Raw genomic sequence first — 26,047 nt, forward strand, 5'->3', positions numbered from 1 at the left:
ACGTCTCTGGCCACGGTTTAGCCCTAACTTTCTGTTATCATTGACGTAAATAAAAAATAAAAGTGGCCCTTAGTACCTATAGACCCACGATATGTGGCACCCCACAATTTATTACAATAGCATCGCTTATATTAATATCTTGTCTATTTGGTGGCTGTTCTCAAGGTCACAGCTGAATGTTTTTGATGCTGTATCTGTTACGTCAAAATGTTTGTTTTTTTTACGAGAAGTTTATTGGAGACAGGTTTTTCTAAGATGCCTATCTATTTAGCAGGTAAACGTACTAAGTAGTTAAAACATTTTAGTTGTTTTTTGTAGGTAGTTTTGAAAAGCCTTTTTATTGATAAATAGTTCCACACATTGAAAGCATTATGTACTAACTGATTGACTTTTTAAAAACAATACTAGATTTTTGACGATGCACCAGCCATCTCTTCAATATGCCCTCTAAAGTTCAGATTGTTTATCCTTAATAGGTCAGACGCAAGAAATTATTTATACAATACTACCTCCTACATTCTGAACTTTTATGTTAGGAATAAGCTAATAAAAGACGAAACATTAACTTCCAAGTCCTTTTTTGTCATTGCAGTTAATAATTAAACTAAAAACTACATACAGTTCGAAATATTGGGTAACAAATACTTAAATTACATTAATTGCTTATTAATAATTAAAATAGCAATAATTCGACAATAATTATTGCTCTAAAGTAAAGCGACGATTTGGATAAGTTTATAAATTTGTTGTCTATCAAAATTTATTAATGTGTCATATCATTATCGTATAGTTGCTAATTTATAATTGTAGATATCAATATAATTTTAGTATGCTTTTTATGCTAACGGTCGACACATTTAAACACAGATAGACGTCTCAGAGACTAAAGGGTAATTTTATGTTTTGGTAACGTAGGTGCACGCCAGGTCGGAGGTCGCAGGTACTAATCATTTGCAATATAAATGGGCGCAACAAATAATTAAACACATTAAAAAGAATATTTGATGTCCATTAAACAATTAAAACATTTATTAAGAAAAAGAATACGCACAACGAAATCTTATCCTAATAAAAATATCACAGAAATAAATTACAATATTATATGACTTTAGATTCATTGGTTATAATAAAAAATGAGCCGAGTTTCTAACTTTACAACAGAAGAAAAATAGTAATTATAATAAACAAAACTCTTAAATAATTAAATAGTAAATCAATTGAGAAGTTAATAGTATATTTAAATTTAATAATACAAAATAAATTGATTAGGTAATTAAAACATAAACTTAAAGTTTTTAAATGCTCTTACCCACAACGAAAATGTAAAGAATTTCAAGACATTAATGTCATTAAACTCTTTATAATAAGGAAACTTGAGGACCTTTTAATTAATATTAAAAAAGTCATCAATTACAAATCAGGGTCTTAAAATATTTGAAGACAACATATTTCAAAGATAAATAGCGATTAAAATACTTCGAATTGTACCTTTAGCACAAACTTTAGATAGATACTTTCGTATAGGCTGTTAAGTTTCTTTTATTTACACACTAGCGGACCCGACAGAGGTTGTCCTGTACACACATTTGATTGTTGTTAATCTGACCTATTCACGATTCCACTTAAACACTCATCAAACCATCCATATATTGCAATACCGCTTCTTGGTAGCGTTGTTAATATATATAACTAAGTTAATATAAATAATATAATATATCGGCAAGATACGCTAATAGAAACTCGAAATAAAGACAAACCGATCAACTTCAAACTTGTAATTGTCAAATTTTCAATCATAATAATTCATAGATAAGCTTACGTTACCACTTTTATGAAATGAACGGGATTAGATTGATAAATATTTCGTCTGTGTTTTTACACCACGTTCACCTCCCCACCAATTTTTAGCCAAATCGATTCAGGTATTCTTGAGTTATAAATAGAGTAGCTCTTACAACTTCCTTTTATATATATAGACAGACTACATATTTTTTCAACACTTATTTTTCTAACTTTATTTCTGTTGAGGTGATAATATAAATTATCGTATTTATCACTTTTATGTAAATGTAAAATACAACAGTAAAAATAATAAGTATTGTATTTAGGCAGGCAACACCAATGGGGTTGTCCATAATTTTAGTATGGAAATAAGAAAATGTACTATTTAAGAAAGCAAGTATGCTCCCTCCTAATAGTTTTAAATACGTCCACAGAGCAATGCAAACATTTCATACATCTACTTTCAAAGTTAAAAATTGTAAGTTTGTGCTAAGAGTACAATTCCTTATGGCAAATTAAATTATATAGTGTTAAAGAATGTAATGTTCAAACAATAAAAACATGAGTATATATTACCTATATACAAAGCTTCATAAAAATAGCAAAATATTTACAAATTGACTCGAATTCACACTTTTGTGCCCTAACAGTTAACATTAAAGTGCAATCTGGCGAAAATCAATTCAATCATAGTATAATTTAATAATACTACCATAATAATTAAACTAATAGATTTTTTTTCGAAGCGTAACATTGCAGACGAAATATACATAATGCAAGAGGCATTACACTACACAAATTTAATTAAATATATATTCCATAATTATTATTGGGCCTTATAAATTTTTAGTCCACATTTTGTAATAATATTTTGTCTAGAATGGTAACATTTTATTTGTATGGCAAGCCACAAATCTCAATTATTTTCACATATTAAATTCAACATATACAAAAGGATGTATGGCAAGTTAATTACCCTTATATATCACTATATATAAAATCGCAATGTGACCCCTATAAGTTTTACACTATATCACAGGACAACTGAGACGTTTGCGACAATAGGTAATATATATTTTTTTAATAATCATGTTAATGAAAATAACGTAATACTTTCTTACGTACTTCGTACGAACCTTTAATTGAAATCAGACAAAACATTGTTTATTTTTTTTATAAATGACATGTAAATAGTCAGTCTGTGGTAAAGTGTATGTTTTTGTAGTTCTGTAGATTATTCCGTATAAGCATAAAACTAAGGTATACAGATTAAAAAACACGGTAACATATCCTTTTGAGATCATACTTATAGCTGTCACATGATAGTATTTTGGTACAATAAATTCATGTTTTGTCTATAACTATTACGGTCCTTGCAGTTGGAAACGATCTTTTGTATTAGACGTATACATACAAGGTAAGTGTGACAAAATCTCGTGAATAAAAAATTATACATAAACTTAAAAAATTGACCTGAGCGATTTAAATGTAAAAAAATGTTTCCTTGATTATGATAGGTCAGTCTCTAAATCAATCACAGACTACACAAGACATCGTTCCGTTTGACCAATCACAATCAAGCGAAACGCGGTACCGTCTTTCATTTTACATTCTAACCACTCAGATCAACGTTAAGTATTTGTCCCGTTAAGAAGTACATACTATAAATTTCATATATCCTCGAACGCGACAAAGTCCCCAGGCCAATTCTCCCTTTTTGCGACTTTATCTGATCCAGTGCACGCGAAAAACGCGTCATTCTCAAACGGGTCGATCTCGCGTGTGAAAATATTGACGGAATCTGACTTTTTAATGTCTTTATGGGGGGGTGGTTTAGTTCTAAGAGGGGGTATGTCCCCTTCCTCTTCTTCGGCGATAGATGCAGTGCGAGGACGAATATGGGGCACATGGGGCGACGTAAAGTCGTCTTCAAACATGGAGCGAGGTGAGATCGAGTCAGAATCGAATCGGAAACGCGCGGCTGGTGAGTCACCGTCTCTGGCACGAGCTGAACTGCCACTCATAGGGGACGCTGTTGTATCCTCTTCGAAGGCAAATCTTAAAAAAAATTGTTTGTGAACTTCATTTCGTCTATATATATTTGTATCAAAACTTATTACATTTTCAAAACAAACCAAAGACATCGGAAACACAAATTTCTAAAGCCATCTTTGTATAAGTGATAATTTTTATATTTCTAAAAAGACAAAAGACAGAAACCCAGGAACAATTTGTATTGGAAAATTCAATGATCGTTTTTAATATTTTTCTTTGCCTAATATGTATTTATGTTTCCCACCGTTTCAACATTCCTTGAAGCATAATTAGCCCAATTGTCCAGCCATTTTTACGAGACAAAGGCAAGAACAACCCATTGTTGGAGCTATGGCATTACTGTGACCTGGTACACAGTGAATGACTTTTAATAATAATTATGACAATGTAATCATTATGGACATGTCGTGAATTTGTAGATCAATTAATATTCGCAAATCGAATAAACCACAAGACTAACGGTTTAAACTGATTTTACTTTGGCGTTGTTAATGTCTATGACATATAATGACAAAATGAATGAATGAATGCTGACAGTACCGCCATTGCTCCGACATATATAATCCAAGTCAGAAACATATTTTTTTGTAAATTGCTTTAGCTAAATACATATATTAATATCTGTGTGTTGCATAATTAATGGCAAAAATGCAAGACAAAATGCTACTACTATAGTACGGACGCGGAGCACGAAGAATTTCGTACAATGACCCCTCATCTTATGTCTTTGTCGCTCGCGCATAAACATATTGCCGTTGCGCTCACACAGATGCAGTGACCGCCGTATTCAGAGATTGTAAACCTTTTAGTCATAACCATAAAGACATGCGGTGGTGCACATGTACTTTGGTTTGTTTTGTTATAAGTAGTATATATGTTATAGTATAGTATATAAGTAGTAACGTATCTGGCGAAACATCTGATAGTTCAACAGAAATAGATGCCTCTGACTAAAATTAAATGTTTTTTTTAAGAGTATTTCTGTTTTTTTTACCAAATCTTAGTCGCAATCATAACTTTTCCTTTTTATAAATCCATCAAGCCGTTTAGTCTAAATAAAAATCAAACCTACCGTTTTGAATATTCGTACTTATAAAAAAAATGTTTTTAACCACTGGCAGTAGGCCCAAAGGTCATTGTACGAAATTCTTCGTGCTCAGCGTCCGTACTATAGAGTACTTTTTAAATATCATAAAACCAAAATATTTATGGGTATTAAGAGTAGAGTATCTCTATTTTGAGAGAATCATCTAGAATTTGTGTAGTTATTAAAATGGACACGAACCTCGTTCCTTCCAAACTCGAATAGGGTGCACGTTTCTTGATAGCAGAGGGCGATTCTTGATAGTCATTATCGAAGGGAGAATGCTCCTTATCTCGAGGCGAGAAATCATTGGAGAACCTATAGTTGGGGCGGACTCTGGCTTCTTCACGCCTCCTCCTTCGAGGATCGCGGGTATCTCGAATTGATTCCCGATTTGAAGTCCCAGAGTCCCGTCCAGAATCCCTGGGGTCCCGGGAGTCTCGACCCGATTCTCGTCCTGAATCCCGCGGGTCCCTTGAGTCCCGGCCAGATTCCCGACCCGATTCCCGATGTTCTCGGGAGTCTCGTCCCGAATGCTCGCGTCCTGAGTCCCGCAGATCTCTGTTGGATTCGCGGTGGCTGCCAGAACGGCGACCAGGCCAACCCAGGGTATATGTTGATGGCATTCTATAGTTAGAGAAAGAATATTGATTGAAATAAGAGAACCTTAAGAAAATTAAGTAGAGGTGTTCAAAATATTTAATTTTGAAAAAAATTATGTTGAATACAACCCACCTTCTTTCGCTTGAGTCTTCAGCTTGCCTTAACTCATGACGACGCCTTGTTTCTCTCCAGCCCAGAGATCCGTAATGTCTTTCTGAAATATTATATTACCTTCATTTTGAATATAGGCCAATTATTATTCATTTATTTAAACTTAGTTGCATAAGAAAAAATAAGACAATACATAAAAATTATAAGGGATATGACGGGCGGCCTTATCGCTAAAAAGCGATCTCTTCCAGGCAACCCTAGTAAGAGAAAAACGTAGTAGTGAATAGCCAAATAATAAAATTATAGAACCTTAATCTAAAGTAATACAAAAAAAAAATTGTATATATAATAACAAACTAAAAACTAAAAAGTTAATCTAACGGGTTCAGAACTTAATAATAAATATGATGGAATTTATTTGTATGACCGGCATACAATGTAAATTTGTATAAAAAACACCTTTTGTAGTTTTATTTGTAATTTCTAGTTGACCTACCTACTCCAATCCAAATCATCATCAACAATAGAAATCATAGCTTCATAAGCAATCATAATCTTTCGTTTATGTAACCACTAGGTAACTATAGATATGTATTGTCATAACTTACCATCTCTTCTCCACCTCTGTTCTGGCCATCTTTCTCTGGGCGATGATCGGCCTGATCCACACCCGTCGCTGTAGCTAAAAATTATGTAATAAAATGAACAATATTTCGTCGACATTATTATTTCATATCTCAGTGCATCATCATTGACAAGTGTATATATTATAGTTAAGTCTAGAGACACACAAGAGATTCTTTTGGACAAGTTAAATTGTAGTTAATGGAAATTTAGGCTAAATTTAACATTATTTCAATACAATTAATATATTTTGAGTTGTCTTATAAATATGACGACGCAATATATGTCCTATTGGACGCAATGTTATGATTAAGTTTTGACAAGATGTCAGCGATTTGGACCTTTAAAATGGAGAAATTGAATTTTCTTACAAAAATGTTCCCCCTTAGTATTTTAAAACAAACAAACTATATTTGGTTACAGACAATTCTTATAATTAATGCATATAAATTATAATACTAACTCTTCATCATCATACGAGTGCCGTGTTTTCCTGTGTCGCTCCATTTCCCTGTAATCTTTAGATCTTTCGCGGCTTCGTGAATCCCTGTAATCTCTTTCCCGGTATGGTCTATCTCTATCCCAATCATCGCGATCACGACTACGTCTATCTCTCTTTTCCCTACTGAGATCCCTTCGATCCCTTCCACTTCCCGAATCGCGTTGATCTCTACTCTCTCTTTTGTCTCTTATTTTCTCTTTCTCCCGTCCACTGCCGGAATCCAAGCATTCCCTCGAACCTGATGAGTTGTGACTGTAACAAAAAAAAACCTTATAGTGATTTTTTTAGTTTTTCTTAATATATTGATTTACTAACGAGTTCTTAAACAACTTTGGACTCTTATGGGATACATATTTATTTATAAATAATTTTGAATATATATACAACGTGCGTTTTTAAAAAAACATATGTGCAATTCACACATGGTAGAAGTGAAACCTTCAAAAACATTTTTTTTATTATTAATCATATATAAATTAATCATTTTCCATTATCTAAATGTGTGTGTTCTTTTAAAACAGTATATTTTAATGATAAATTTTAATTTATAAGTTTAATATAAATTTTTAATTTGGGAAAAACTAAAACATCGAAAGTTTGAAATTCGATCAAATGAAAAAGCGGCAGTAAAGAGAGGCTGTATAATGCCTGCTATCTCATTTTCTCCCACGTTAAATCATATGATGAATTGATGTTTCTGTCTCTCTTTACCGCTGCATCCGGTTTGAAATCACGACGATTCGAAAGAAGTTTATCTATCTCATTTTCTCCCACGTTAAATCATATGAATTAATGTTTCTGTCTCTTTTTACCGTCGCTTTTTCGTTGCATCCGGTTTGAAATCACAACGATTCTAAAGAAGTTTCACTTCAAAAAGTAAAAAGTATAATAGAATACCGTGATTCTCTGTCGCGTCGGGTTGTGTGTCGAATTGACCGTTCCTCCTCCCACGGGGACGCATCGCGGGAAGACGATGATGTTTGAACTGTTGCATAAAAACATTAACTTTCCAAAGAGGGTTCTATACTAATAGATTTCTCTTAAAATTCGTGGCGCACAGATTTCTAATAAGCAAGTAGGTGATCAGGCTCCTGTGTCTGACATAGGCCGCCTTCTAAGACTTTTAATACGTCTAAATTTTACAAAACTTAAGGGTCAACGTCAAAAGGATTGGACTGTCGTTAAGTATTAAAAGTTCGGTATCTATTATAATAATACAACTATCGGATAAATAGATATACATAGCCAAATTCTTTTAAAAATACAATAATAATTTCGGAACGTTAGACAAGATCCTTGTATGCTTTAAAAACGTATCAATGTACAGACTCAGAAATATGTCCATTAAATAAAATATCTACGATATCTCTCAGGCCATTTAGTACAAATATAATTATCTAAAGAACTTCCAACGTTGGTCATGCGATTATGCTGTACCTGTATGTCCCCTATGCGTCCTTCTTCTCCTCCGTGGCTCTGAATCCCTCGAATCTGAAGACCAGCCCTCAGCCTCTGCCCTCCAGGCCAGACGCCTCAGCCCACCGCTGCCCACACACCGCTCTGCGCATGCGACACACAAAACTAGCACGTTAATTAATTTATCCATGGATAGCATAGATAGATAGATAGATAAATGGTTTTTAACATTGTCATTACAATGTTTAAATTCAAATTCAAAATTTATTTATTCATGTAACAATGTACACTTATGAACGTCAAAAAAATAAATATTAAATGAATTTAATTTTACATTTACTGCCAGATAAAGACATCAATAAATTAGATTACTGTTCTGACAAACTTCATAAGGTAATCGCCATTATATCGATTTGTTTGTATGTAACAGGAGGGCTGGAGGCTGATCTGATATTAACTGATCATGCTCCCGTAATTGAAATTCACATTGCCAGAAGACTCGCATGTGCGTTGCCGGCGTTTTAAGAATTGGTACGCTCTTTTCTTGAAGGACCCTAAGTCAAATTGGTTCGGAAACATTTCAGTTACATATTAATATACAAGATCGTTTATATAAGTAGTTGAAAATTTTAAGTACCTTTAGTATCAGGTGAAGATGCACTAGCGACATCGCTGATAGAACCAGCCGAAAGCCTTTGAGGGGGCTGCAAACTAACCGGTATATCTACCGGCGTCTCACTTTTTTCAATTTTCTTCTCCTCTTCCCTTTCCTTCACAGCCGGACTCTTCCTAAAAGCATCTTCAACGTGCGTAAACGATAACGAACTGTTGTCAATACAGTCGAAGAAATCCGAATTGTCGAATCCGTCTGATTTTTCATCAGACTTCTTCCGTTCTTTAGGAACTTCCGGGGGAATAGATTCGAAGTCATCGTGTGGCTCTGTTATTGTTATTTCCCGTAATGCAGCATATTTATCAGTCTCGTCCTGTTTGTCTTCTCGCGGTGATACGCTACGTCTAGATTTTTCCAACTGTAAATTCATCATTACATTCTTAATATCCTCTATTTTAGCGTCAACTGGCTTGGGACTGACTGAATTTCTGAACATATTGAACGTATCGAGCGTCAACTCGTCTAAGGATTTAAGAGGACTTTTGTCTTCAGTCTTCATTGATTCTTGAATGTGTGTGAGTTCTTTGTCGTCTTCCTTAGTTGCGGGCTCTTTTGGATCAAGTATTGATTTCGCTTTTAATTCTTGCTCTTGTATTTCTCTAAACGCAGCATATCTGTCGTATGAGGTATTTGCCTTTTGGTCAAAGTCATCGAAGTTAGCAACGAATGTGTCAGCAGAGTTGGTAGGAGCAAAGTTGTCTTCAAACTGTGGTTTGAAGTCATTTGCGAGAGAGGGTAATGGACTAGACTTTTCAGGCATTCTTGCATTAGAGGGTATGGGTGTTAGATTTTCTTTCTCTTTGGCTTGTGATGGCTCAACATGTATATGCTGTAAAGATTAAGTGATTAAATATGTTAAGTAAATTCCTGGGGACTTAACTTATCGGGCTGACGGAAAAAATGCCTAAAATGAAATCGTGCTATAAAAATTATACTTACTAGATTTAGTAAGAAATTCAGACCTTATAATTCTCGTAGAATTTTGAAACATATCTATTTTGTGCTACAAATTTGTCAAAACAGTAACTTACCGCCCGTTCGACATCGGCCGCTAAATAGGAACGCAAGTACTCAGTCAGTTGTGGTAGCGTCATTGAAGATAGTGTCGTCGCCGGCACACGTAATCTATAAAACGAAGCAACATGTTTTAAATCAAACAAGGTCCTTTCAAATCAAATCAAAAATCATTTATTCATGTTGGTAACATAATGTACACTTATAAACGTCAAAATAAAGAAATTTAATGTATTTAAATGCTTCTAATTTTACATTTACTGCCAGTTCTCAAATCAAGGGGGTAAAGAGAAGAGAAGAACTGGCAATAAACTCTCCGCCACTCTTTTTAATCGCCAAGTTTTTTTACACCAAGTTTGTAAGGAGCTGCAACCATTACACCATGTTCCATATGACATCTTGCGTAATCAAGACTAATAAAAATAAATCTTTCAAAAACATTCGTCTAAAAATTATCAGACTATTGCCACAGCAAATCTTGCTTATTTCGATTTCAAAGGAAAAAAGGTAGAACGTAGAAATGTGATCGGCGTATTTCCCTACTCAATACATAAACAATTAAAAAGTTATACAATCGGTAATATTACCTAATGGCCAATTCGTCCATGGTCAACGTAAGTAATTGACAGAGTGTAATATCAAATCGCTTAGCGGCGGGCAAAGGCGGCGGCGCAGGCGCAAGGTATTCGTCCTCGCTACTGTTAGTCGTCAGTGATGACATACGCGGTTTCATACTGCGGTCCGCCTGCAAAAATTATGTTAAAATCTAGACAGATTCAGACTATTGATTGGCTATTTATGCAGGAGTTTCAGAGCAGGGTGTGCGCTAACATACTTATACTCTCCATTGCATAACACTCCTATTAAAAAATATCACTCATTCATTTGGGTACCAGAAAATACTCTCATGAACGAGAAGAGCTCGCCTACAACTCTTTGTAATCACCTTAGTTTAAAAGATGATGGTAAGGATCTACAACTCGCTATACGTGGTATGAATTATGATTCAATTAAAAAAAAATACAAGGCTAGACTCTCAAAAGGTTTTTTTTTTGGGAAATATAGAAAAAATTCAACGGTTATTGTAAAAAAAACTCACCACAGGCTCTTTCTTCCGAACCGGTTTCGGTAAGGGCGGTCCGGTTTCCATGTCCTCCACATCCGGCTCATACTCGTGCGGCGGTCTGGGCGGGGGCAAACCCGGTTCTAAAACCTTCTTGGGGGGTAAGGGTGGGGGAGGTGACGCATTATCTGGCATCTTGGAACTGGGCTGTGGACGCTGGCGGATAGTGGTTGTGTCTGTCATCTGTTATAAATAAATACACATTAGACTTGGCCTAAAGGTCTAGATACCAGGCCATAAATTCCAAAAAAAAAAAAATACACATTATGAATAAATTGGTTTAGATTAAATGAGCCTTCGACGTTAGCGCCTGAATGGTACGGGATAGTAGCATCAGTAGTCTTCACATAACTAACAAATCTTTATATTAATTAATTTATATATATAGTTTTAGTCAGTATACGATTGTATATAGGCCACCTAGACCTTCGTGTATTTGCTCCTACAACGCCACGTGTTTTAGATGTAAATGCCAACCAGGTCTAATCGAAAATCTCACCTGCCTTTGTAGTCTCGGCGATTTAGGAACTGGTTCAGGAGGTAAGGACACTTGTAGCGGACCATTAAACACACTCTTTTCAGTTCTGTTATCCTTGCCGATCTCCTTATCCAGAGGATCTTTGCACGATTTGCTCTTCGAGTCCTCGGCTCTCAAAAAACTCGACTTTGGAAACTGCATACTCGTAAACGGGTCTTCCTTGAACGTATCCGAAAAGGGGTCGGTATTATCGAAAGGATCGGTTTCCGCGAATGGATCGCTCGAGAAAAATCCCGTGTACCCCGTACTCTGATTGTTTTTCACTATCGACACCGTTCCGCCCGAGTGACGCGATAGTGACGTCATGGTGGTAGTGGGACCGTAGATGTCCGTGGGTTCTGTCACCGGTAATATATCGTTTATTATGGAAGTCGTCGGGACGAGGTCTTTGAGTACTTTCTTTGGTGGGTTTTTGAGCTCCTGAAAGAAGAGTTTTTTGTCAACGTAAGGTTTACTCCGGCCGGTGCCGAGAGGGTCAAGTTCGGTGAATACGTCGTAGGGCGCCGGACGGCTGCCGGCGACCGAGCCAACCTGCAACACCCATCACGATTCTATTGCGCTTCATTAGTACGGCCACAGCCACGATACATTGTTCGCCTACGACATGCAGCTATTCCGATACTGATAAGTACAGGTTGGCCGGATAATCACATTAAGGGAGTGTTCAAGTATTACGCAATTTTTGGCGATTCGTGACCCCCCCCCCCCCCATGTAACGGGCCGTAACGTTTTTCTGTATCCAATAGTAAAACGTTTCGTTACCACCCAGTGACCCATTAAACCTACAAGTTGTGTGGTGTGGTGTAAAGTATCGGAAAGTCAAAAATAATAATATTAACAATAACCCATAATTCTATCCCCACCCCGCATCGTATCGTTTTACCCAAACCTCCCCCCCCCCCCAAATCGTTACGTAATATTTAAACGCTCCCTAAGGCACGTTACAACAATTAATACAAAACTTGTCTTTTTATGTATTATGGCCAACCTGTACCTAGAACACAAAGACAAATAAAATAAAAAGCTCCAGGGACAAAAACAGTGCAAGGTGTGCAGGTGTCTTCGATTTCGAGACGTTATTCATAAGCATTTCATACTAAACAATAATATACGCAAAACTTAAACACATTTACAGCCGCATTTTACAGGTATTTAAATTATGCCGCATCCATACGTTTGTCAAACTCTGACCAACCAAACTTGCACCTTTGTGACTTATATGTGAGAAAAGATCTTTAGTAATTTAAGTTTATGCATTAGATTTAGAATTTTCTTATTTCTTTCTTCGTGACAAGCGTGAAGACGGGGCAACATTTTTAGTACATGAAGCATCTCTTCAACTATTATTACTATCATCATAATTTTTTTAATACTCTTTCCATTATTAAATTTGCTAGGAAAATTTAAGTTGCTTTTTGTAATAATTCTCAAAATTTTCAAAGATATTTTACTATATAAGTGATTAATAGACAACCTTAGTTTGTGTTTATTTTGATTTACTACCATAGACAACTGTATCAATGTCAAAAAATTAAACTTACCAATGGTTCAGGAACATTATCGACTAGCGAGGATTTTTCGAAGTCTGATCCAAATGAAGCCACTTGTCCCCCAAGGCCTTGCACCGAAGGTCCCGAGAGTCCGACGGATGGCCCCGATGTGCCCATGGAAGGCCCCGTGGTTCCCATGGAAGGCCCCGTGGTTCCCATGGATGGCCCCGTGGTTCCCATGGAAGGCCCCGTGGTTCCCATGGATGGCCCCGAAGCTCCCAACGAAGGACTCTGTCCGGAAGGGACGTCAAAAGACAAAGGTGGTTTGCTAGGACTTGAAGAACTTCTTCCAGGTGTAGTTCGACCCCGACCAGCGCCTGGCGGAGGCGGAAGTAATCCTTTCTGAAAATTTTAATATAACAACATTTTGAAGATTGGAGGATTGACACTTAGTTTAAATTGCGACCAAATGTCTCATAAGAAACATCAACGACTCGTAGCAATTACGAATGGTATTATGGATATATGAAACTGGCTTGAATAAAATGAGGGCTTAGAAAAATCAGTATTAGAATGACAATTTTGATTATATAAACGTTCGTACTGGTAATGTCATGAGACGCAATTTTGATAACCACAGATAACATAGGTATCATTGCGGAAAAATAATAAAAAAAATACCTGTGGGGGTGTTATAAAAGAGTCCCCGAATGGATCACTAGAAGGCGTCAGACCCTCCACTTGTGAGAGCCCTCTTCGCAGAGAGCATAATTCCTGTTCCAAGTCAACCAATTCTGCCACACCCCCCTCCGCGCCCTCCACTGCCTTAGCTGGACTTTCGCCTGTGGAATTCTGTAAAGAGAACTCACTAATTACATTCTATACGGAAATAATAGTAAGTGCAACAGACATCTATATACAAGTATACTCATTTGATAGTATTTAATTAATACTGTAAATACTTTAATATATAGGGTAGGAAGTAACATTACTTTCTACTAAACTACGAAAAATTTAATTCCCTCGTTTGACACAAATGCTTTAATTTATGTTTTAAGTTAAAACGATGCAAAAGGACAAAGAAACCCTAAACAAAAACAAAACAATTCCAAACTAAAAACTCACATCACATTGCACGCACGGGTTGCGTATACGCACGTAATTTTTGAAACAATACGGGATTTTCTGTATGAGATGCGACAAAGCCGTCCCCTCGCGCATTATCACAATAATGAATTGCGAGAATTCTATGAACAATATATTGTTTACGGCTGCTCATACCATTTCAATGCGGTATGTATAAACAACATTGTTCGCCGTATTAATGTATTTATATTATATGTTTTTATAATTTCAATCGATTCCAATTTATTTCAATTTTTGTAATGTCGATTTCACAGATTTTCTTTTTGGTAAATATTTTGATTGAAAGATAGTTTTATCGAACTAAAATCTGTTTTATAATCACCATTATAAAAAACCTCTCGAATTTTCACATATTTTAAAAATAAATGGAGTTACAACCTTTTTAGGTCAGGCCCTGAGATTTCTGTATCTGTTTCATGAGCATTTCTCAATCTAATAGGTAAAGAGGTGATCAGCCTCCTGTGCCTGACAGACGCCGTCGGCTTTTTGTGTTTCAAGCCAAGCCAGTTTCCTCACGATGTTTTCCTTTACCGTTCGAGCGAATGTTAAATGCGCACATAAAACGAAAGTTCATTGGTGCACAGCCGGGAATCAAACCTACGACCGGTTGCAGTCGCACGCTGAACGCGGTTTCAGCGTTTTTACATATTTCATAACAATTAATTTTACTTGATTTATTTCAGTAGTAGTACCATTAAATATTGATTGCGACAGAATTTAGCAAAGAACAAAATTCAGTAAGTAAATGATGTTTAGGGCACCATAGTTACTAAATTATGCTAAATTATATCTGAGTCTTTAAGAAATTCAAGAATGAAATTTTAATTATCTTATGACGATGTACAGTTACTGAGTCAATTTCACAAGGACGTTATTATTGTCCACTATTGGGAAGAGTGATTGTTGCATTTTTATTTACATTCTTATGCGTATGTGATATTTTAATAATAATTTATTTATTTCCGACATACAATTATACAATATTCACAAAATTCTAAACGTACATTAGAATAATATCTAATTAAACATTTGAAAAAGAAAATTAAAACAAATTAAAAAATTTTGGTCCCTGTGGCATAACGCTGGCTGTATCGCTATACTCTGTTGTCACTGATACTATCTACCAGGCGACGACTTAAATCTTTAATAAGCGTCTGTGTCCTTGAACCCACGGCCCAAGAGTCTACTTCAAAGGGACCAAAATCAAAGTTGAAAGACTCTTATACTTGAGCCGTTTATTATTACTACGGCCGCGTCGGCTTTTGTTTGTTAAATTATATTTTTTATTGTTTAAATTCTGTTATTATAAAGTCTACTTTTTAAGTATTTCTTTGACATTTTTATGCAAATAAAAAATACCTTGGACTTATTCTCGAAAAGGTTTATTTGCTTTAACAAACTGCTCGGGTGTGTTTGTTTGTTCTCCTCAAGATGTTGTTTGGCCATCTCAATTTCTTTCTTCTTCAACTCGAACACTACTTGAAATAGGTCCCTCATCGCTATAACTACCTGTAAATAAATAAGGTAAATGTAAGAATGAAGTATATATCTATGCTATATTATTTATGATACATATATGCAAACCGACTGTTTTGCGTAGAAATCATGATCAGATGTAAAAATTACTCAGGTCCAGGTAAGAAGCCCTTGAGAACAACTCAAGTAAGAGTGCCGCACATATAAAGTTTATATGCCGAGGCAATTGAATAGTAATGAATTTATAGTTCTAGCAACATTGACAAATAAAATAAACCATTCCTAATAACGGTTTTGAATTAATTTGACTTTGATGTTTTTAAATTGTAATGACATGGCAGCTGACACTAACATCACTGCTTCAACATAAATAATAAACACTATGAAATGACTACAGACTATCAAATAGTCGTTAATTTGTAGATCTATTAATAATGGGAAAGCAAACAAACCTAATATCGGTTTTGAATGAATTTGACTTTGATGTTATTAAATTATACTGATAATCGCAGCTGACACTAACGCCATTGCTCCGACATATACAATAAAATGCATAGATTTTGAAACAAATATGGAAGACGACACTGGTTCTAGTAAGTTGTATTAAGCTCTATTCTCACATTACACTAATAAACATTAAACGAAAACTTCAGAAACATATAAAAACTCGAATAAATTGCATTATTCACCTTCGACGATTCAATGCTTTTACCCGGTTGTGGTCAGGGAATAATATCTCAATATATTAGGTACTTATAATATAAATACTCTCAACTGCTTGATAACCTAGAAGCTCAAAGATCACGATGGGCCGATCATGTGAAAGAGTCAAAAAAATTATGATTATAATAGGCAGCTAAAGTTAGTTATTTAATCTACATATAAAATATAATAACAAAACCTTTTAAAATAGATTTCATAAGATAATGAGTTAGTTGTTCGAAACGACCGTTTTAATTGGCAAAGTATTCACTCAATTGAATGCATCCTTTTCGTGAACACGATGTGATCATTCCTGCAGTACTTAGCATTGATACTTATCTCGTATTTTTTGGATATGCCAAGCGAAATTTAAACTAGCAGTTAATGAAAATTACCTATAAAAGAAATTCAGAAACAAGTCTGAAAAGTTTTTGTTTGTCAGTGTTTGTCATTGGCGGTGGTGTCACTTAACATTAGAGAACCCCGTTTTCCCCAATTTTTACAAAAAAATACGACAATTGGCCAAACTGCTATAATTCTGGTCGTGTCCACATGTTTGTATGTGCACCGCTTTTATATTTTCATATGTATGTTAATTTTGACATGTGTTTGTCCTAATTTTATGGTCCAAATAAATGAAATAAAATTTTTTATATCACTTAATAAACACGTTTAAAATTTTCCAACTCAGCCAAAATTAACATTTAATTTAAACTATTATTATATTTTATATATAGTGGGTACAATTTATCCTGGCACACGTATTATTCCATGAAAAGACTCCAAATTAGAAAAAAAATATTGTATAACTTATAAAGAATACATTTTGTATTATTTAGTTATTTTAATTTTATTTTAACTAACCTGACTAGCAGCTTTATCAGTCTTGATACCAAAGAAACGATGTCCGGTGTCTGGTGAGCCGTAAATGTAACCAAATGCGCGGGAGTCGGTCATATCTTGCGCGATAAACGAGATCTTGTGAACTGGATGGTGGTAAAGAGAATCCTGTAAAAATCATACATTCCATTATATTCTTAGCTTCTACTTTAAGCAATACTAAAGAATATCTGTTTAAATAGTTCAACGGGATGCTTTAAATATAAGAGATATTGTTTTCACATTATCTACTAAAACTAAATAATGTTTAATGAATTATATGCTACGCTCATGATGAGGATTGAGTGTGCCTGTGTCTCGACTATACTACGACGATTTAGATGATGGCTACGCTTATAAAATTAAGAAAGCCTGAGTGAGTAAAAATTTTCGTCATTGTTAACCTTAGTGATTAAAAAGAACGAAGGCGTCTTTCCAGTTCTGCTTAGTGGCTCTATTTAATTTTGGTGATTATACATTGATAGAAAAAATATGTTTTATATGTATTACGACTAGTAAACAGTAGTAAACTAGTATAGTAACTATATATCGATAATAGAGTTTTGGCCAAAACTCGTTCTGATAGAACGAGTTTTAGTGATACAACTGGGATTAAGGTTCAACTGTATTTTAGAAACGTTATTATTATTACACTTCATACGTAATTGTGATAACACCTGTTCTGTACATATAACATAAAACATTATGGTAAATTAAATAATTATCTTATCAAAGTAGAATAGCGCACTTTAAGTCTTATTAAGACACACAAACAAAGCATACAATTCTTATATTTTCTGGTAAACAAGTCGTACTTCGTGATACCTAGAGATGTAGAAGGATATTAAGGTTCATCTGCATTGTAGCGTTATTTAAACATTTGCGTCGATCTATCTTTACCTATAAACTTATATGATACAGTAATGAGTTACGCTACAACTTTTTTAGGTCTGGCCCTCAGGTTTCTGAATCATGATCATTTGTAAATCTAATAGACAACTAGGTGAAAGACCTGTACCTGAAAGGTCTGTACCTAACACACGCCGTCGGGTACAATGTTTCTTTACAATCTATGGCTAAAGTCCATAGGTGCACAGCCGGCATCATCGATCATCAGGAAACCGGCATGTCTTAGACCCAAAAAGCCGTTGGCGTGCATCAGGCACAGAAGGCTGATCACCAGCCTATTAGATTAAGAAATGATCATGAAACAGATAAACAAATCTGAGGCACAGACTAAAAAGGTTGTAGCGCGATTGATTGATTTAATATTTTAACTGTTAGCTCAGAGCCGATTCATAATCCTGGTACACTGTTGCTGCTATGGGTGCTGCTTTTAAATGAATTTAGGGAGGTCTAACATTGATAGATTCGTGTATTCGTTTTGGGATTATTCGAATCGTATAACTATATTGTTTAATTAGTTTCAGTTACATATTGGACCAATGAAGTAGATTCAACAGCACGGAGAAATTGCCTTTAATTTCGATATAACCTTACCCCGGTCTTATCATCCCGCAACCGCAGTCCATCGATCGCTACATGCACCTGTATCCTCTGCTTGTGTTCGCCAGCAGCTCTTATTGCCATCTTGAGATCAGCAAGTGCCTCTTGACACATCCTGTCACCACGTGCCTCAGGTACCTCCAATACGCCTATTAATTTGGCGCGAAAAGGCACACCCTCCCCGAGAAATCGACCCGGCTCGTTCTTGTCTGTGAGAGGAGCATAAAAAACTATAGGTTATATTATATGAATGTCCTCATACTATAACATTCGATTGTAAATAGAAACGTGCACAGATGAAGAGAGCTAGCATGCTAAGGAATAAGGCTGCCCTGGATTATTAGACGAATTGAGGTAAGCTCTAGTGTTTATTCTTAATAGGCCGGTAACGCGCTCGCGAGCCTTATTGCACGGAGAGTATCCATGGGCCGCGGTATCATATAAAAAGCTATCCTTCTGGCAGTTTGTCACTGTTATATTAAAATTTGTTTATCTTTAATGTAGACGTGTGTATAATTGTTATGATCGGAATAAAGTATTTTGAAATTTCTCATGAGCTTCGCTAGTTATTAGGTAGGTATTAAGTACCGATGTAAATTAATTAAAAGTTTTAATAATAACGAGGCGGTAGAAACCATTTTTATTTTCATTCTTTGGCACAAAAACGCGATATGATTCTGCTAGTTGGCGACGAAATCGTTTCCATAACATTACATTTGTCTATAGTCTAGACAATTTAATACCCGAAAATGCTGTTATGGAAATAAGCTACTTCCTTTAAACATATATTATATCATTTAAGGAACGTTTTATCAGGTTTTTATTGAGTGTTCTGTATCAGTAATTATATTGTCTTTAAACTGAGGATATTAAAGACTTTTTTTAGTATTTCAGACTTTTATATTCTATATATATGTAGATTTAGTACTATATTGAAACAGATATAGACAGAATTAAAACAAAATTTCAAATAACACTTTAGCGGCAGTAAAATGTACCTAATCATATTAATTAAAAATATTCTGACATATATTTACCTGCATCAATAAATTATTTTTATATTTGAATTTGATAGTTTTACAAGATATTGCAATACTTTTACGATACTATATACTTATACTACTTTTACGAGATATTTGCAATAATCATTATATATTCCAGTAACAATTTATATAAGGCTATAAGAACATGCGATCCTATTTCGGTCCCTATGAGTATCGGAACACTTTAATTAAATTTCCTGTTTTAAATTTAGGCCCACCTAACCTACTCAAATTACTTTGACACTATTATTCAACTTGTATATTCTGTTTACACGTGATCTTTTTGAGTCAGATAATCAATAAATTGGTTTATTTAAACGCGTTGAACGTATAAGGCTTGAGTTTACGAGTTAAAATTGTTTTAAGTAGCAAGATCTTTATAATTATTATTCATAAGACCAGCTTTCAGTGAAACTGAGACAAAATAATCTACACTATTATAAAGAGGAAAACTTTGTTTGTTTGATTGTAATGAATAGGGTCATAAACTACTGGACCGATTTTAAAAATTCTTTCACCATTCGAAAGCTACATTATCCACGAGTAATATAGGCTATATTTAATTTTGAACAAAAATAGGGTTCCGTAAGATATTAGGGTTTTTCGGAAACAACGTGTAAATAATCAACCAAAAAAGTTATTTATTTTGCGTACCCTGCCTAAACTATTAAAGATAGAACCATAAAATGTTCTAAGTAATTGTAGGATCTTATAAATATCTACAAAAAAGTCCGCGACACACTATACCTACCTATGTCGAGTGAGACACAATAACCATAAATGATATACATGGCAAAACGACGTTTGCCAGTTCAGCTAGTATTTAATAAAAATTACTGAAGAAATGTCATTGTTATAAGATTAAAATGGAAATTGCGATAACACGGAACAAACAATCAAAAACGTTAAATATTTACAGTGCATTAAATATATTTCTGTACTATTTATTTAAATAATAATAAAATTATTTCCATATTACGTAACAAATCCACAAGAGTAGTGCCGATCCCATAAGTGTGTGGCTTTAAAAGCAGGCATCAAGGGCTTAGACAACTTTAACTTTGTTAATTTAAAAAAAAAAATCGAGTTTCTACGAACTTACACTACTGTTAAGCCATCTTGTCTAAGCCCCCAGGTCAAGCGATTGAACCATGGCTGCACCAATGCATTTACCTATTAAACGCTGTTTTTTGTTAAATATTATAGTACAATTTCCTTATGGTTGTCGCTCTACAACTTCCAATTTGATAATGGTACATTAAGATGTGAGGGATAAAAAAATACAAGCAAATGTTTTCATTATTGTATTTTTTGTAAAAAGCTTAACATAAATAACCCCTTCGCCATAAGTTAAGTATTAGTGAATGAAACCGAACCCATGGTTATTTCCCACTTCCCACATTTTCCGTAGTATGCAATGAAGCCTTAGAAATGTACATAATTAAACTTAAGACGTAAGTTTAATGTCTTCATTAGTATAACATATAGTGCCAGCTACACAGTGCAGTACACGAGGGTAAACTTGGAGCTTCTGCTATAAATAATTATCATCATCGCCTTACGCATATCTTTCCTACCATTAAATAAATTAAATGTACTGAATTTTTAAACCTTGTGGGGAAAACGCTATTATATTTAGTATCTTAAATAGAAATCCTCCGCTAGATCTTCAGATTTTTCATTCTATAAAACAAACCAATTGCTCCCCACTCAATGACCAGTGATTTATAAGCGATATGACATGTCTAGTATTATTGAATAAGATATTATTTTCCGCATTTAAAATATGCATGCACTTTTTTATTATTAAAGAAATTTATTTATTTATAATTATAAAATATCTTAGTCTGGATTTGAAATAAGTTATTGCGTAAAGCATTGAGATATTGTACAACTAACAATGATGCTGGTCTATCAGTCATATCGGACCTAATCGCGTCTTTTGACGGAATAATTATAAAATATTTGTAAACATATGATAAAGGCAATCAACATTTATTTATTTAAATGTTAATTTTTGAAGCCTATCGTTTTTGGCCTAGTGGTGCAACTAGCAACACTAAAGTCCTGGTTCAGACGTTTATTTCCTGAGCAAACCGGCATGCCTAAGAGCCATTAAATCAGATGAACAAAAAGATGATCAATAAATACAATGGACGGAAAAATGCCTGCCAAAATATATTAGAATCATTTTTCTTCCATTATTTTAATTCATCACAAGCAACGGTAACAAAACATGTATATTTTTTACGTATTCATGTGTTTTAGAAACGTTAAATTTAATTTTAAATTGTTATGCTAAATAAGGAAGGATTCAAAAATATAGGTACCTAGCCTGTGTAGGACTTTGGGTGTTACTTCATTTTGAACCTGCGTGTGATGTGACTGACCAAGGAAGGACACATTGATAAATATAATTAATTAATCAGTCAAGTAAGACAATAATTAACGCTCACATGGTTTTTACGTCATATAATAATAATTAATGTATAAATTGAATGAATTATGCAGATTTAAACGTCCAGCAAATTTTATAAATATCTTAAGGTTGAATCACTCGGTGCTAATCTAATTACGTTTATTTAAGATATGTATTCTAATTTAAAAGACAAAACAGTAACTGAAGTAGCAATAATAACAAATATGCGTTGTTCTTTGCATAGGCATTGAAATTATCAGATAAAGAGAATACTCTCTGTTCAAACATTACAAACCATATCGCTTCATCACTATTTATAAAGTCTTAACTGAAGGGGAAAAGGAAATAACTAACTACTATAAGCGTGAAGTGCAAAATGTTCGCGATACTCACCGAATTGGCGTAAGAGGTGCTGGAAATGACACACCTGCATTATTCCGAAATTCTAAAGTAAGTTAGGTAGCTTGCTGCTGCTCTGCACCGCTGGGCCCAAACACACCCTCTGTTCAAAACCAGGGTTCACTAATTATGATATGGGTCTAGCAAACAGCACGAGTGACTTGACACGGTTAGTATGGTGAATGTCATAATCGAACCATGCAGTCGAAATTAAATACGCAAAATATACAAATCACAAAGCCAGGGATGCTTTCATGTACACAGCTCTATCTAAACACCGCAATCATTTATACCGGAAAAGCATTAACACAGCAAAAACTCACATTTGCAAGGGCTGGTTTTCTTACGGAGGGTTTGCATTGGAAAGTCAGTTGGTAACTTGTGATTAAACATCAGGATCCTTAGCGACCCCTGGGACCCACTGAAATGCAAGTACACTTGCGATCACTGCACGCCCTATGCATAAGCAAAATTAACTGAAGACACTTCATGCAATACGCGAGCACTATATTGATTTTTGCGGTGCCATCGCGGCCGGCGGCACTCGTATCTTTCTACAAGTCACATAAATGATGTAGATTACGTTCCGTAACTACATTTAGACCGCGGTGAGAGAGATAAATACTATTATACGACTAAAAGGGCATTTATGTTTTTAATAGTAATGTGAGAACAATTTAGGTGTTCCGCACATGGACGGTGTCGGCACGCACATTGGCGCGCAACTCCATGTCGGTGAGAGGGGTGCGCGCACACAAGCGCAATACAACCCCTGATCAATATTCGCCCCCGATTTCAATAGTACAATTTTTACGCCACTCAATGAATATACAATAAAAAAATGTACGTATTTTTGTAATTTTATGGGATTATTACTTCAGGAATGTTTTGGATTTTTCCGGAATAATTGTTATTTACATACACTAATTAGTATTAAAATGTTCTCGTAATTTTATATTATTAGTAGGCGTTTCAGGACTTTGTTGTGCTTATTATAGTTATTTTTTAATTTAAATTATGATGGTTATTAGATAACTCCAAAGACACAAGTCAAAGAATATTAAGCACCATAAAATGTTATATAAATAAATAAACTAGGATATCAGTATCTGATACCAGTACACTATCATAGTTATAGCCAAATGTTTTATTAGTGTATTACAGGATTACCTACAGTAATGTTTTTAATTCCATATTTCTAGTGATGTGGTCACTGGGCTGTATGTAGCCTCAATACATATAAGTATTCTTACTCTTGATCAATGTAAATATGTACTAAATTTACAGACATTTCAGTTAAAATAAAAAGGGTGACCAAGTAGTACCTTTATAATTAATAGTGAATTATCATCATCACTAAAAGATTACCTATTATCATATTCAAAACAAATATTCAGAATATTTCAAAAACTTTAGTTATGCTATACAATGATTTTGTTTAACATACAAAATAAAAAAGTAGTCTAGTCATTTAAATCTTGTCATCTTAAGACTATAGAAACAACATATATACAATACATACAAGTGCATGAAGTACCTAAAGTGGATATAATTGCCTGACTCGACCTGATAATGTTGAAAAAGAAATAAATTGTTTGATAGTAATTATTATTTCATATGTGTTGGGAATTTAATGAGGAAAAATATGCGAGGGAATAAATAATATATACCATTGATTTTTTAGGCGTAGTAAAAGTCTTGTTTTTACATACCTGTTTACATTACAATGGTAACACACACTTCCAAAAAATATTTGCAATAAATTATATGTTTTTAAATAGTATTGTAAAGATATACAGGTTCTTAATAATACTTTTAGTTCTAAAAATTATGTAATTTATCCTACCAAATATAATAGCAAGGTTATTTTACACAAGCACCTAAATTGTTTGTTACACAATTAACAGTTTGCATGCAAAGTAAACATTCAAGGTTTGCTAAAGGAATTAAAATTTTACAACACTTTTTTTAACTTACATGTTCAAAACAAATTGTTTAAAAATTAAAGTATATACTTACACCTAATTGTAGTCATGATGACAAAGTGTAGAACTACTGGTAGCCGGCTTTAGGTTAAATTTATAAATCAAACTATAAATTCATTTCTACATGATTATTTAAAAATAACATGTTTTATTAAATTCACCCAACAATTTCGATAGAATACTCATAATATCTCGTTAGCAACTATATATAACTATATCACATCTCGACAGTTTACGTATCGAAACATTGGAATAAAAATATAAATAACAAAATTCAAGTGCTACAAGTAACAACAAAATTATATTTCTACCTAAGAGTGAATCTTTCAGATTCAGACCAATACACCAACTATCAAGTGACAAGTCTGTAGTGACATTTGATGCTGATTGCTGACAAATAAAATCAAATCATGCTTTCAGTGATGCCAACTTAGGCATTTTCTACTCAAATTAGTAGAAATCTGGAAGATGTAAAATGTTTAAGCGTTAAAAAATCGATATTGAATTTAGTCCAAGAAGGTAATCATTGAACACATAAAGCATGATGATGAAGTAATGATCATATTTAGTGTCTAATTATAATGGTGCATAACGGTATGGTCAACTTAGCAGAAAAGTACTTTGGTTGGAAACTGCTGCAATCCGCAATCCCACGACGATTCTCTTTCCACACAGTTATATCCTCAACTGCAGAACTCGCAATTAACATTAGTTCTGGCCCAATTAAGCCATAATATAATAATAACTATTCTTTCTTCTTAAAGGGGCAAGATTTTCCATTAAATTTACCATTTCTAGCACGGCATTTAATTTTATGCGATAACTTATAAGATCGTTCCCCTACATTGCTAACACCATCTTCCTTATTCTTATGATGATGACCATCACCATCATTATCATTTTCATTTTTTTCCTGAGAATTATGGTTATGGTTGTTATTGCCATGATGATCCTGGGTATTATGACTTTTGTCATTACTACTGTGCTTATTATCTTCACTATTGGCTACGGATTTGTCTTTTTCGTGACTTGATTTATCTTTTGATCCGTCATCGTAGAACTCGTCATATCCCAATATAATTGGAGGAAGTACAATAAGACTAGCTTCACGTTGTTCGGCGACTTGATTATTGGCCTAAATAAAGTTAAGTTGTTAATGATGGTAAAAAAATAATAAACTCGCTAGACTTTGACTTACCAAACAAAAAAGTAGTTTCGATGAAATAAAAAAATATAATATTTCTCTGAGTTGAAACATTTACAATATAGCTTAACACATACAGTGTAAACTAAATGAAAATTAAACTCTTGGTTTTTTACACTATCTGAAGTTATTTAAAATTACGACTGGAAATTAAGAAAAATTCGAAAGACTATGCAATAGGGCCATAAAGAGCGTAGTTTTTCTACTTAAAGAATAGGCCTTGGTGATACTGAAGATACAAAGTACTTTTGGTTGAAAACGTGTAATAAAAGG

At 34.2% G+C, this 26,047-nt stretch overlaps 1 protein-coding gene across 6 annotated transcripts; it reads right to left on the bottom strand.

Moving 5' to 3' along the window:
- Nucleotides 1-561: 561 nt before the first annotated feature.
- Nucleotides 562-26,040, bottom strand: LOC110991820 (protein disabled). 6 transcript variants are annotated; one of them, XM_045634560.1, is made up of 20 exons: nt 25,769-26,040; nt 24,605-25,705; nt 22,580-22,688; nt 18,719-18,933; nt 17,204-17,347; nt 15,521-15,670; nt 13,697-13,867; nt 13,067-13,417; nt 11,487-12,056; nt 10,964-11,170; nt 10,452-10,609; nt 9,882-9,975; nt 8,815-9,679; nt 8,199-8,321; nt 7,659-7,746; nt 6,723-7,013; nt 6,244-6,317; nt 5,657-5,738; nt 5,123-5,548; nt 562-3,840 (listed from the first exon to the last, which is right to left on the bottom strand). In XM_045634560.1, the coding sequence occupies exons 3-20, from the start codon at nt 22,617-22,619 to the stop codon at nt 3,453-3,455; spliced, it is 4,437 nt and encodes a 1,478-aa protein (XP_045490516.1). In that variant the 5' UTR covers nt 22,620-22,688; nt 24,605-25,705; nt 25,769-26,040; the 3' UTR covers nt 562-3,452. The 6 variants fall into 6 exon arrangements, with proteins under 6 accessions (XP_045490516.1, XP_045490518.1, XP_045490514.1 ...); XM_045634562.1 differs by lacking the exon at nt 22,580-22,688 and adding an exon at nt 22,909-23,006 and having other exon boundaries at nt 11,487-11,945; XM_045634558.1 differs by lacking the exon at nt 22,580-22,688 and adding an exon at nt 22,909-23,006.
- Nucleotides 26,041-26,047: the final 7 nt, after the last annotated feature.

The sequence above is a fragment of the Pieris rapae genome, chromosome 3 (assembly GCF_905147795.1).
Source record: "Pieris rapae chromosome 3, ilPieRapa1.1, whole genome shotgun sequence".
In the NCBI taxonomy this organism is placed as follows: Eukaryota; Metazoa; Arthropoda; class Insecta; order Lepidoptera; family Pieridae; genus Pieris; species Pieris rapae.